The 12,438-nt window shown below is 41.2% G+C and overlaps 1 protein-coding gene across 2 annotated transcripts in view; it reads left to right on the top strand.

Moving 5' to 3' along the window:
• DHX38 (DEAH-box helicase 38) overlaps window positions 1–12,438 on the top strand; it is a 757,289-nt gene that overhangs the window by 215,789 nt on the left and 529,062 nt on the right. For both annotated transcript variants that reach the window (XR_008400173.1, XM_053699448.1), the window contains exons 8-11: window positions 8,901–9,056; window positions 9,440–9,601; window positions 9,849–9,956; window positions 10,034–10,149. Coding sequence is in view for 1 of the 2 variants with exons in the window: in XM_053699448.1 (XP_053555423.1) it covers window positions 8,901–9,056; window positions 9,440–9,601; window positions 9,849–9,956; window positions 10,034–10,149 (542 nt within the window). In the remaining variant the exon portion in view is untranslated. The remainder of the gene's footprint in view (window positions 1–8,900; window positions 9,057–9,439; window positions 9,602–9,848; window positions 9,957–10,033; window positions 10,150–12,438) is intronic.

Raw genomic sequence — 12,438 nt, 5'->3', positions numbered from 1 at the left:
CTCAATGAAAAAAAATTCATTCAGACCAGTTCTGGATCTGAAAATTTTGAATCGTTATGTAAGAATACCAACTTTCAAAATGATGACTATAATGACTATTTCTGCCTTTTGTTCAGCAAGGGCATTATATGTCCACAATAGACTTACATGATGCATATCTTCATATTCCGATTAATCCAGATCATTATCAGTTTCTGAGATTCTCTTTTCTAGACAAGCATTACCACAAATTTGTTGCTCTTCCTTTTGGCCTAGCGACAGCTCCAAGAATCTTTTCAAAGGTTCTCGGTGCCCTACTCTCTGTAATCAGAGAACGGGGTATTGCAGTGTTTCCTTATTTGGACGATATCTTGGTACTAGCTCAGTCCTTACATTCTGCAGAATCTCACACGAATCAACTAGTGTTGTTTCTTCAAAGACATGGTTGGAGAATCAATTTACCAAAAGTTCCTTGATTCCTCAGACAAGGGTCACCTTTTCTCCAACATAGGTGTGTCCGGTCCACGGCGTCATCCTTACTTGTGGGATATTCTCTTCCCCAACAGGAAATGGCAAAGAGCCCAGCAAAGCTGGTCACATGATCCCTCCTAGGCTCCGCCTTCCCCAGTCATTCTCTTTGCCGTTGTACAGGCAACATCTCCACGGAGATGGCTTAGAGTTTTTTAGTGTTTAACTGTAGTTTTTATTATTCAATCAAGAGTTTGTTATTTTAAAATAGTGCTGGTATGTACTATTTACTCTGAAACAGAAAAGAGATGAAGATTTCTGTTTGTAAGAGGAAAATGATTTTAGCAACCGTTACTAAAATCGATGGCTGTTCCACACAGGACTGTTGAGAGGAATTAACTTCAGTTGGGGGAACAGTGAGCAGACTTTTGCTGCTTGAGGTATGACACATTCTAACAAGACGATGTAATGCTGGAAGCTGTCATTTTCCCTATGGGATCCGGTAAGCCATTTTATTACAGACAGTAAATAAGGGCTTCACAAGGGCTTTTTAAGACTGTAGACATTTTCTGGGCTAAATCGATTTATATATAAACATATTTTATACTCCATAGCCTTGAGGAATTATTTTAATCTTGGGAATTTTGTAAAATAACCGGCAGGCACTGTATTGGACACCTTATTCTCTAGGGGCTTTCCCTAATCATAGGCAGAGTCTCATTTTCGCGCCTGTATTGCGCACTTGTTTTTGAGAAGCATGACATGCAGATGCATGTGTGAGGAGCTCTGATACATAGAAAAGACTTTCTGAAGGCGTCATTTGGTATCGTATTCCCCTTTGGGCTTGGTTGGGTCTCAGCAAAGCAGATACCAGGGACTGTAAAGGGGTTAAATATAAAAACGGCTCCGGTTCCGTTATTTTAAGGGTTAAAGCTTCCAAATTTGGTGTGCAATACTTTTAAGGCTTTAAGACACTGTGGTGAAATTTTGGTGAATTTTGAACAATTCCTTCATACTTTTTCGCAATTGCAGTAATAAAGTGTGTTCAGTTTAAAATTTAAAGTGACAGTAACGGTTTTATTTTAAAACGTTTTTTGTACTTTGTTATCAAGTTTATGCCTGTTTAACATGTCTGAACTGCCAGATAGACTGTGTTCTGAATGTGGGGAAGCCAAGGTCCCTTCTCATTTAAATAGATGTGATTTATGTGACACAAAATTTAGAGAAAATGATGCCCAAGATGATTCCTCAAGTGAGGGGAGTAAGCATGGTACTGCATCATCCCCTCCTTCGTCTACACCAGTCTTGCCCACACAAGAGGCCCCTAGTACATCTAGCGCGCCAATTCTCCTTACTATGCAACAATTAACGGCTGTAATGGATAATTCTATCAAAAACATTTTAGCCAAAATGCCCACTTATCAGCGAAAGCGCGACTGCTCTGTTTTAGAAAATACTGAAGAGCATGAGGACGCTGATGATATTGTTTCTGAAGGGCCCCTACACCAGTCTGAGGGGGCCAGGGAGGTTTTGTCTGAGGGAGAAATTTCAGATTCAGGGAAAATTTCTCAACAAGCTGAACCTGATGTGATTACATTTAAATTTAAGTTGGAACATCTCCGCGCTCTGCTTAAGGAGGTGTTATCCACTCTGGATGATTGTGAGAATTTGGTCATCCCAGAGAAACTATGTAAAATGGACAAGTTCCTAGAGGTCCCGGGGCCCCCCGAAGCTTTTCCTATACCCCAGCGGGTGGCGGACATTGTAAATAAAGAATGGGAAAGGCCCGGTATACCTTTCGTCCCTCCCCCCATATTTAAAAAATTGTTTCCTATGGTCGACCCCAGAAAGGACTTATGGCAGACAGTTCCCAAGGTCGAGGGGGCGGTTTCTACTCTAAACAAACGCACCACTATACCCATAGAAGATAGTTGTGCTTTCAAAGATCCTATGGATAAAAAATTAGAAGGTTTGCTTAAAAAGATGTTTGTTCAGCAAGGTTACCTTCTACAACCAATTTCATGCATTGTCCCTGTCACTACAGCCGCGTGTTTCTGGTTCGATGAGCTAGAAAAGGCGATCACTAGTAATTCTCCTTCTTATGAGGAGATTATGGACAGAATCCGTGCTCTTAAATTGGCTAATTCTTTCACCCTAGACGCCACTTTGCAATTGGCTAGGTTAGCGGCGAAAAATTCTGGGTTTGCTATTGTGGCGCGCAGAGCGCTTTGGTTAAAATCTTGGTGAGCGGATGCGTCTTCCAAGAACAAATTGCTTAACATTCCTTTCAAGGGGAAAACGCTGTTTGGCCCTGACTTGAAAGAGATTATCTCTGATATCACTGGGGGCAAGGGCCACGCCCTTCCTCAGGATAGGTCTTTCAAGGCCAAAAATAAACCTAATTTTCGTCCCTTTCGTAGAAACGGACCAGCCCCAAGTGCTACGTCCTCTAAGCAAGAGGGTAATACTTCTCAAGCCAAGCCAGCCTGGAGACCAATGCAAGGCTGGAACAAGGGAAAGCAGGCCAAGAAATCTGCCACTGCTACCAAGACAGCATGAGATGTTGGCCCCCGATCCGGGACCGGATCTGGTGGGGGGCAGACTCTCTCTCTTCGCTCAGGCTTGGGCAAGAGATGTTCTGGATCCTTGGGCGCTAGAAATAGTCTCCCAAGGTTATCTTCTGGAATTCAAAGGGCTTCCCCCAAGGGGGAGGTTCCACAGGTCTCAATTGTCTTCAGACCACATAAAAAAACAGGCATTCTTACATTGTGTAGAAGACCTGTTAAAAATGGGAGTGATTCATCCTGTTCCATTAGGAGAACAAGGGATGGGGTTCTACTCCAATCTGTTCGTAGTTCCCAAAAAAGAGGGAACGTTCAGACCAATCTTAGATCTCAAGATCCTAAACAAGTTTCTCAAGGTTCCATCGTTCAAAATGGAAACCATTCGAACAATTCTTCCTTCCATCCAGGAAGGTCAATTCATGACCACGGTGGATTTAAAGGATGCGTATCTACATATTCCTATCCACAAGGAACATCATCGGTTCCTAAGGTTCGCATTCCTGGACAAGCATTACCAGTTCGTGGCACTTCCGTTCGGATTAGTCACTGCTCCAAGGATTTTCACAAAGGTACTAGGGTCCCTTCTAGCGGTGCTAAGACCAAGGGGCATTGCAGTAGTACCTTACTTGGACGACATTCTGATTCAAGCGTCGTCCCTTCCTCTAGCAAAGGCTCACACGGACATTGTCCTGGCCTTTCTCAGATCTCACGGATGGAAAGTGAACGTAGAAAAGAGTTCTCTATCTCCGTCAACGAGGGTTCCCTTCTTGGGAACAATAATAGACTCCTTAGAAATGAGGATTTTTCTGACAGAGGCCAGAAAAACAAAACTTCTAAACTCTTGTCAAATACTTCAAAGTAAATCAGAGGACCAGAGATGCACTCCGTTGGTGGCTGTCCCTGGACAACCTGTCACAGGGGATGAGCTTCCGCAGACCAGAGTGGGTCATTGTCACGACCGACGCCAGTCTGATGGGCTGGGGCGCGGTCTGGGGACCCCTGAAAGCTCAGGGTCTTTGGTCTCGGGAAGAATCTCTTCTACCGATAAATATTCTGGAACTGAGAGCGATACTCAATGCTCTCAAGGCTTGGCCTCAGCTAGCAAAGGCCAAGTTCATACGGTTTCAATCAGACAACATGACGACTGTTGCGTACATCAACCATCAGGGGGGAACAAGGAGTTCCCTGGCGATGGAAGAAGTGACCAAAATCATTCAATGGGCGGAGACTCACTCCTGCCACTTGTCTGCAATCCACATCCCAGGAGTGGAAAATTGGGAAGCGGATTTTCTGAGTCGTCAGACATTACATCCGGGGGAGTGGGAACTCCATCCGGAAATCTTTGCCCACATTACTCAACTGTGGGGCATTCCAGACATGGATCTGATGGCCTCTCGTCAGAACTTCAAGGTTCCTTGCTACGGGTCCAGATCCAGGGATCCCAAGGCGACTCTAGTAGATGCACTAGTAGCACCTTGGACCTTCAAACTAGCTTATGTATTCCCGCCGTTTCCTCTCATCCCCAGGCTGGTAGCCAGGATCAATCAGGAGAGGGCATCGGTGATCTTGATAGCTCCTGCGTGGCCACGCAGGACTTGGTATGCAGACCTGGTGAATATGTCATCGGCTCCACCATGGAAGCTACCTTTGAGACGAGACCTTCTTGTTCAAGGTCCGTTCGAACATCCGAATCTGGTCTCACTCCAACTGACTGCTTGGAGATTGAACGCTTGATCTTATCAAAGCGAGGGTTCTCAGATTCTGTTATTGATACTCTTGTTCAGGCCAGAAAGCCTGTAACTAGAAAAATTTACCACAAAATATGGAAAAAATATATCTGTTGGTGTGAATCTAAAGGATTCCCTTGGGACAAGGTAAAAATTCCTAAGATTCTATCCTTTCTTCAAGAAGGATTGGAGAAAGGATTATCTGCAAGTTCCTTGAAGGGACAGATTTCTGCCTTGTCTGTGTTACTTCACAAAAAGCTGGCAGCTGTGCCAGATGTTCGAGCCTTTGTTCAGGCTCTGGTTAGAATCAAGCCTGTTTACAAACCTTTGACTCCTCCCTGGAGTCTCAATTTAGTTCTTTCAGTTCTTCAGGGGGTTCTGTTTGAACCCTTACATTCCGTTGATATTAAGTTATTATCTTGGAAAGTTTTTGTTTTTGGTTGCAATTTCTTCTGCTAGAAGAGTTTCAGAATTATCTGCTCTGCAGTGTTCTCCTCCTTATCTGGTGTTCCATGCAGATAAGGTGGTTTTACGTACTAAACCTGGTTTTCTTCCGAAAGTTGTTTCTAACAAAAACATTAACCAGGAGATAGTCGTGCCTTCTTTGTGTCCGAATCCAGTTTCAAAGAAGGAACGTTTGTTGCACAATTTGGATGTTGTTCGCGCTCTAAAATTCTATTTAGATGCTACAAAGGATTTTAGACAAACATCTTCCTTGTTTGTTGTTTATTCTGGTAAAAGGAGAGGTCAAAAAGCAACTTCTACCTCTCTCTCTTTTTGGATTAAAAGCATCATCAGATTGGCTTATGAGACTGCCGGACTGCAGCCTCCTGAAAGAATCACAGCTCATTCCACTAGGGCTGTGGCTTCCACATGGGCCTTCAAGAACGAGGCTTCTGTTGATCAGATATGTAAGGCAGCGACTTGGTCTTCACTGCACACTTTTACTAAATTTTACAAGTTTGATACTTTTGCTTCTTCTGAGGCTATTTTTGGGAGAAAGGTTTTGCAAGCCGTGGTGCCTTCCATTTAGGTGACCTGATTTGCTCCCTCCCTTCATCCGTGTCCTAAAGCTTTGGTATTGGTTCCCACAAGTAAGGATGACGCCGTGGACCGGACACACCTATGTTGGAGAAAACAGAATTTATGTTTACCTGATAAATTACTTTCTCCAACGGTGTGTCCGGTCCACGGCCCGCCCTGGTTTTTTAATCAGGTCTGATAATTTATTTTCTTTAACTACAGTCACCACGGTATCATATGATTTCTCCTATGCAAATATTCCTCCTTTACGTCGGTCGAATGACTGGGGAAGGCGGAGCCTAGGAGGGATCATGTGACCAGCTTTGCTGGGCTCTTTGCCATTTCCTGTTGGGGAAGAGAATATCCCACAAGTAAGGATGACGCCGTGGACCGGACACACCGTTGGAGAAAGTAATTTATCAGGTAAACATAAATTCTGTTTTTAGGTTTCCAATTAGATTCAGTGTCCATGACTCTGTCTCTAACAGACAAGAGACTATTAAAATTGGTTTCAGCTTGTCCGAACCTTCAGTCTCAATCATTCCCTTCAGTAGCTATGTGCATGGAAGTTTTAGGTCTCATGACTGCAGCATCGGACGCGATCCCCTTTGCTCATTTTCATATGAGACCTCTCCAGCTTTGTATGCTGAATCACTGGTGCAGGGATTATACAAGGATATCACAATTAATATCCTTAAATCCCAATGTTCGACTATCTCTGACTTGGTGGTTAGAACACCATCGTATAGTTCTAGGGGCCTCTTTGGTTTGTCCAACCTGGACTGTGATCACAACAGATGCAAGTCTTTCAGGTTGGGGAGCTGTTTGGGGATCTCTGATAGCACACTGGGTTTGGAAATCTCAAGAGGCGAGATTACCAATCAATATTTTTGAACTTCGTGCAATTTTCAGGGCTCTTCAGACTTGGCCTCTGTTAAAGAGAGAACTGTTCATTTGCTTTCCGACAGACAATATCACAGCTGTGGCATATGTCAATCATCAGGGTGGGACTCACAGTCCCCTAGCTATAAAAGAAGTATCTCAAATACTTTCTTGGGCAGAATCCAGCTCTTGTCTAATTTCTGCAGTACATATCCTAGGTGTAGACAATTGGGAAGCGGATTATCTCAGCTGTCAGACTTTACATCCGGGGGAGTGGTCCCTCCATTCATATGTGTTTTCTCAGATTGTTCAGATGTGGGGTCTTCCAGAAATAGATCTGATGGCTTCTCATCTAAACAAGAAACTTCCCAGGTACCTGACTAGGTCCAGGGATCTTCAGGCGGAAGCAGTGGATGTGTTGACACTTCCTTGTTGTTACCAACCTGCTTATATTTTCCCGCCTCTAGTTCTTCTTTCAAGAGTGATCTCCAAAATCATCATGGAACAGTCGTTTGTATTGCTGGTAGCTCCAGCATGGCCTCACAGGTTTTGGTATGCGGATCTTGTTCGGATATCCAGTTGCCAACCTTGACCTCTTCCATTAAGGCCGGACCTTCTGTCTCAAGGTCCGTTTTTCCATCAGGATCTCAAATGATTAAATTTGAAGATATGGAAATTGAACGCCTAGTGCTTAGTCATAGAGGTTTCTCTGACTCAGTGATTAATACTATGTTACAGGCTTGTAAATCTGTTTCTAGAAAGATTTATTATTTTGTTTGGAAGACTTATATTTCATGGTGTTCTCATAAATTTGCTTGGCATTCTTTTAGAATTCCTAGAATTTTACAGTTTCTTCAGGATGGTTTGGATAAGGGTTTGTCTGCAAGTTCCTTGAAGGGACAAAGCTCTGCTCTTTCTGTCTTATTTCACAGAAAGTTTGCTAAGCTTCTTTATATTCAACTGTTTTGTACAGACTTTGGTTCGTATCAAGCCTGTCATTATATCAATCTCTCTCAAGTCTTAATTTGGTTTTGAAGGCTTTACAGGCTCCTCCATTTGAGCCTATGCATTCTTTGGACATTAAACTACTTTCTTGGAAAGTGTTGTTCCCTTTGGCCATCTCTTCTGCTAGAAGAGTTTCTGAATTATCTGCTCTTTCTTGTTTATCCCCTTTTCTGATTTTTCATCAGGATAAGGCAGTTTTGCGGACTTCATTTAAATTCTTACCTAAGGTTGTGAATTCTAACAACATTAATAGAGAAATTGTTGTCCTTTCCTTGTGTCCTAATCCTAAGAATTCTTTGGAGAGATCCTTACATTCTTTGGATGTGGTAAGAGCTTTGAAATATTATGTTGAAGCTACTTCAGGAAGACTTCTAGTCTATTTGTTATCTTTTCTGGTTCTAGAAAAGGTCAGAAGGCTTCTGCCGTTTCCTTGGCATAGTGGTTAAAGCTTTTGATTCATCTAGCTTATTTGGAGTCGAGTCAAATCCCGCCTCAGAGAATTACAGCTCATTCTACTAAATCAGTCTCCACTTCGTGGACTTTTAAGAATGAAGCTTCAGTTGATCAGATTTGCAAAGCAGCAACCTGGTCTGTTTTCATGTATTCACTTCTTCGGAAGCAGTTTTTGGTAGAAAAGTTCTTCAGGCAGGTGTTTCAGTTTTATTCTTCTGCTTATGTTTTAATTTTTTTCTTTTCATTTCATGATAATTAACTTATATTTTGGGTTGTGGATTATTTTTTTCAGCTAAAAATGGCTGTTTTATTTGTATCCCTCCCTCTCTAGTGACTCTTGCGTGGATTTCCACATCTTAGGTATTGCTATCCCATACGTCACTTGCTCATGGACTCTTGCCAATTACATGAAAGAAAACATAATTTATGTAGGAACTTACCTGATAAATTCATTTCTTTCTTTCATATTGGCAAGAGTCCAAAAGGACCCTTTTTATGGTGGTTATGATTTTTTTGTTTAAAGCACAATTATTTCCAAATTCCTTTGTTGATGCTTTTTACTCCTTTCTTTATCACCTCACTACTTGGCTATTCGTTAAACTGAATTGTGGGTGTTTTGAGGGGTGTATTTATAGGCATTTTGAGGTTTGGGAAACTTTGCCCCTCCTGGTAGGATTGTATATCCCATACGTCACTAGCTCATGGACTCTTGTCAATATGAAACAGATTAATTTATCAGGTAAGTTCCTACATAAATTATGTTTTGTGGTATTCTCGGTTTGTCTTTCCCTTTCTTCAGCAAGCTGACCGGGACTGGTATATGATGGATGAAGGATTTGATGAGTCTCATAATGCACTGAGTTCAACTTCTATGGAATATGTGAAGAAACGTGAACAACAGCTACAGAAACAGACCCACAAGAGGGTGTCTGCTCAGAGAAGACAGATCAATGAGGTTACTTACCATTTGACAAATAAGTGTTTCTCTTCCCAAAATAAGTTCAGAATTTCAGTAATCTAGTGTAATAGATTTTTTTTTTCCTTTCCATAAAATGATAATCTCAATGTTCTACCCATCTATCTTGTTCCATATTTTGTAAAGCCTTCTTTTTTCTCATTTCCTAAATCTGATTAGCTTTTTTTTTCTTGAGTGGCATATGCTATAACTAAACTCATTATTTTATTTTGATATTTTATATTTATCATAGTGTGCATAATGTTATGTTGTCCCTGGCCAATCCCACCATTAGTGACCAGCCCTCCATGCAAAAAGTGTATCCATCCTTGCTATAGTTCCTCTTTTCATTTATTCTATTATATTACAACACTATCTTACAGGATAACGAGCGATGGGAGACTAACCGCATGTTGACTAGTGGAGTAGTTCAGCGGCTAGAAGTTGATGAGGACTTTGAGGAGGACAATACAGCCAAAGTGCATCTTTTGGTTCATAACTTGGTGCCCCCCTTCCTAGATGGACGTATTGTGTTTACAAAGCAGGTAAGGGTAAAGTAAAGTGTAATGTCTACCTGTGCAGTTTGTGAGCTCATGGGGATAATGCCATAAATAGTTTGGGATTAAAGTTGTTATCGCTTAATGCTATACTTGCATATTACATAGTAATGTACCTTTTAAAAAAAAGACTCATGTCCATCACGTTCAAGTTTTCATGTCTAACAGTTGCATAGTAAGCTTCACTTGGTCTCAATTTTTATAGCGACACTCCTTTTTTCCTTTTTCCAATTAGCCAGAACCTGTAATTCCAGTTCGAGATGCCACATCAGATATGGCAATCATCTCTCGAAAAGGCAGCCAGCTTGTGCGCAAGCACCGTGAGCAGAAAGAGCGTAAAAAGGTAAAGCAATAATATTTTTTTTGTTTGTTTTTGTTGCAAATTTGAGGTCTCTGATTAATTGTTCTTATCTTAATAAGGCCCAGCACAAACATTGGGAATTAGCAGGGACTAAGCTTGGAGACATCATGGGTGTGAAGAAGCAAGAAGAGGAACCTGACAAGATGAGCACAGAAGGAGGAGGAGTAGATTATAGGTAGGGTTATTAACTAATACTCTAGGGCTCTTGTCACTTGACATCCTCAGATATCTGCACTGATACATTTTTAAATTAGGATTTTAACCATTATAGACCGGAAACTCTTTGCAAATGTAATTTTAAATCTTCCCTAAGGTCTTGATGTTAGGCGCTAAAATAAAATATTTGTTTCATAAGATGGTGAGTGTCAACAAGATCATCACATGTGGGATATACACTCCAGTCCACTAGGAAGAGGCAAAAACATCCGTACATACTAGAGCTTTTGTTCCACCTATAATTCCATCACTCTTTTTGGCTCCATATGGAAAAGGGGAATTCTGAAGTGCCCTATCTTAATGTTGTTGATATGGTTTTTCTAACCTGTTGGAGACACATTATCCACATCAATATTGCCTTATGGACAGAGATGTGAGCAGGAGTTCAGCCAGGTGGTAAAAAATATTTTCCAAGTGTGGAGATTTCACAGGCCTCCCCCCCCACACATTCTAGCACAATTGTCTAGCACAGTTGTCACTTTAAGAATAAATAAATCGAAATTAGTGCACTCAGCACCGTAGATTTTAACATAGCCCCTCTCTTAAAACACAATAGTTTCATGACTGTTTTTTGTGCACTAATAGCACAACTTCTGGCCATTCCTCCTCTTCTTTTAGGTGCAGTGGTGTCAGGCCCTGAGATGTTTACCTGTGCTTGGCTAGGCCCGCACCATGAAGAAGGTTGTTAGGTTAGCTGGAATACACTGTGTGCTGTTTTGTGTCATAAGAGGAGAAGGATGAATAGCTGAAAATAGCAAGACTGTTGAAGAGGGATGTGCTAAGGTTAGTTAATTAAAGCCTTACTGTGTGACCTGCGCAAAGCACAAAGCTATTTTTACTGTCAATGCCGGAAATTACCTTGTGGCAGAATTGGCACCAAAAACTGCACAAGCTGTTTTACAAGGCCTTTTAAAACATCATTCTGTGCTTTATTTTGTATTAAGATCCTGGTGTTTTTGCTCATGACCTGTCCTTTATGTTATGACTATGCCTTGTTAATTAGACTTTTCTTTCATGTAAGTGGCAAGAGTCCATGAGCTAGTGACGTATGGGATATACATTCCCACCAGGAGGTGGCAAAGTTTTCCAAACCCCAAAATGCCCATAAATACACCTCCCACCACACACATACTTCAGTTTTACAAACTTTGCCTCCCTGTGGAGGTGGTGAAGCAAGATGTGCTTGATTTTCTTCTGTGAATCGCACTCCTAAGCATTTTGAAGCCCTATTGATTTAGTGGTTTCACCCATGGGAAATCCTTTCAAAGGCTCTCTGTAATTGGTTGCAGCGATTCATTCCTTGCCTCCCTTTTCAGATCGACTTTATACTCCTATACCATTACCTCTGCTGATATTTTTCAGTACTGGTTTGGCTGTCTGCTATATGTGGATGGTTGTCTTCTGGTAAGTATGTATAATTTTTTAAGACACTCTCAGCTATGTTTTGCACTTTATGTTATAAAGTTTTAAATATATGTATTTGCTTATATTTGCCAAGAGTCAAGTCTATGTATATTTCCCTTTTCTGCAGACTATCAGTTTCAGTATGGAATTTATGTTTAGGAAGATTATTTATTTATAATTTTTGCTTACCTGGGGTTCCAGATTCTTTCAAATTTGATTTTGTTTCCAAATTTTCGCGGGCAAACTAGGTTCGCGGGGACGCAAAATGACGTTTTTTATGGCGTTATTTTTGGCGCAACATTGTGTCTAAGGTGACGTTAGTTTTGGCATTTCCTGCGTCTTTGTGGACGTGAGTTGTTTGGGCACGAAATCGCGCTTATGATGCGAGTTGCGTCATTTCCTGATGTTAGCTTTGGCGACAATTTTTTTTTTTTAATATTACCCCTCTTCCTTTAATGCTTCTGCTTCTCTTCATATTAAGAGCTATGATGCTTTTTTTTTTGCTTCTTTGTTTAAATGTTTTTTTCTTTTTTACATTTTGCAAGATGTCTCAATCTGGTCCTGCCTCTAATGTTGCTGTAGAAACCATCCTGCTTGAACACAGTTCTACCAAAGCTAAGTGTGTCTGTTGTAAATTAACTGATGTTATTTCTTCAGCCCAATTATGTGGCATCTGTTATGATAAGCTTTTGCATGCTGATAATGTTTCAGTTAGTACTAATACATCTGTTGTTCCTTCAACATCTGAAGTACCTGATATTCCTGCAGATGTAAATAATTATATTGCTGCAGCTATGTCTGCTATTCCGCCTTCAAATAAACGTAAAAGGTCTTTTAAAACTTA

This window comes from Bombina bombina, chromosome 1, assembly GCF_027579735.1.
Source record: "Bombina bombina isolate aBomBom1 chromosome 1, aBomBom1.pri, whole genome shotgun sequence".
NCBI lineage: Eukaryota > Metazoa > Chordata > Amphibia > Anura > Bombinatoridae > Bombina > Bombina bombina.
The sequence above is the reverse complement of the archived record's forward strand: the minus strand, read 5'-3'. Positions and strand labels throughout refer to the sequence as shown.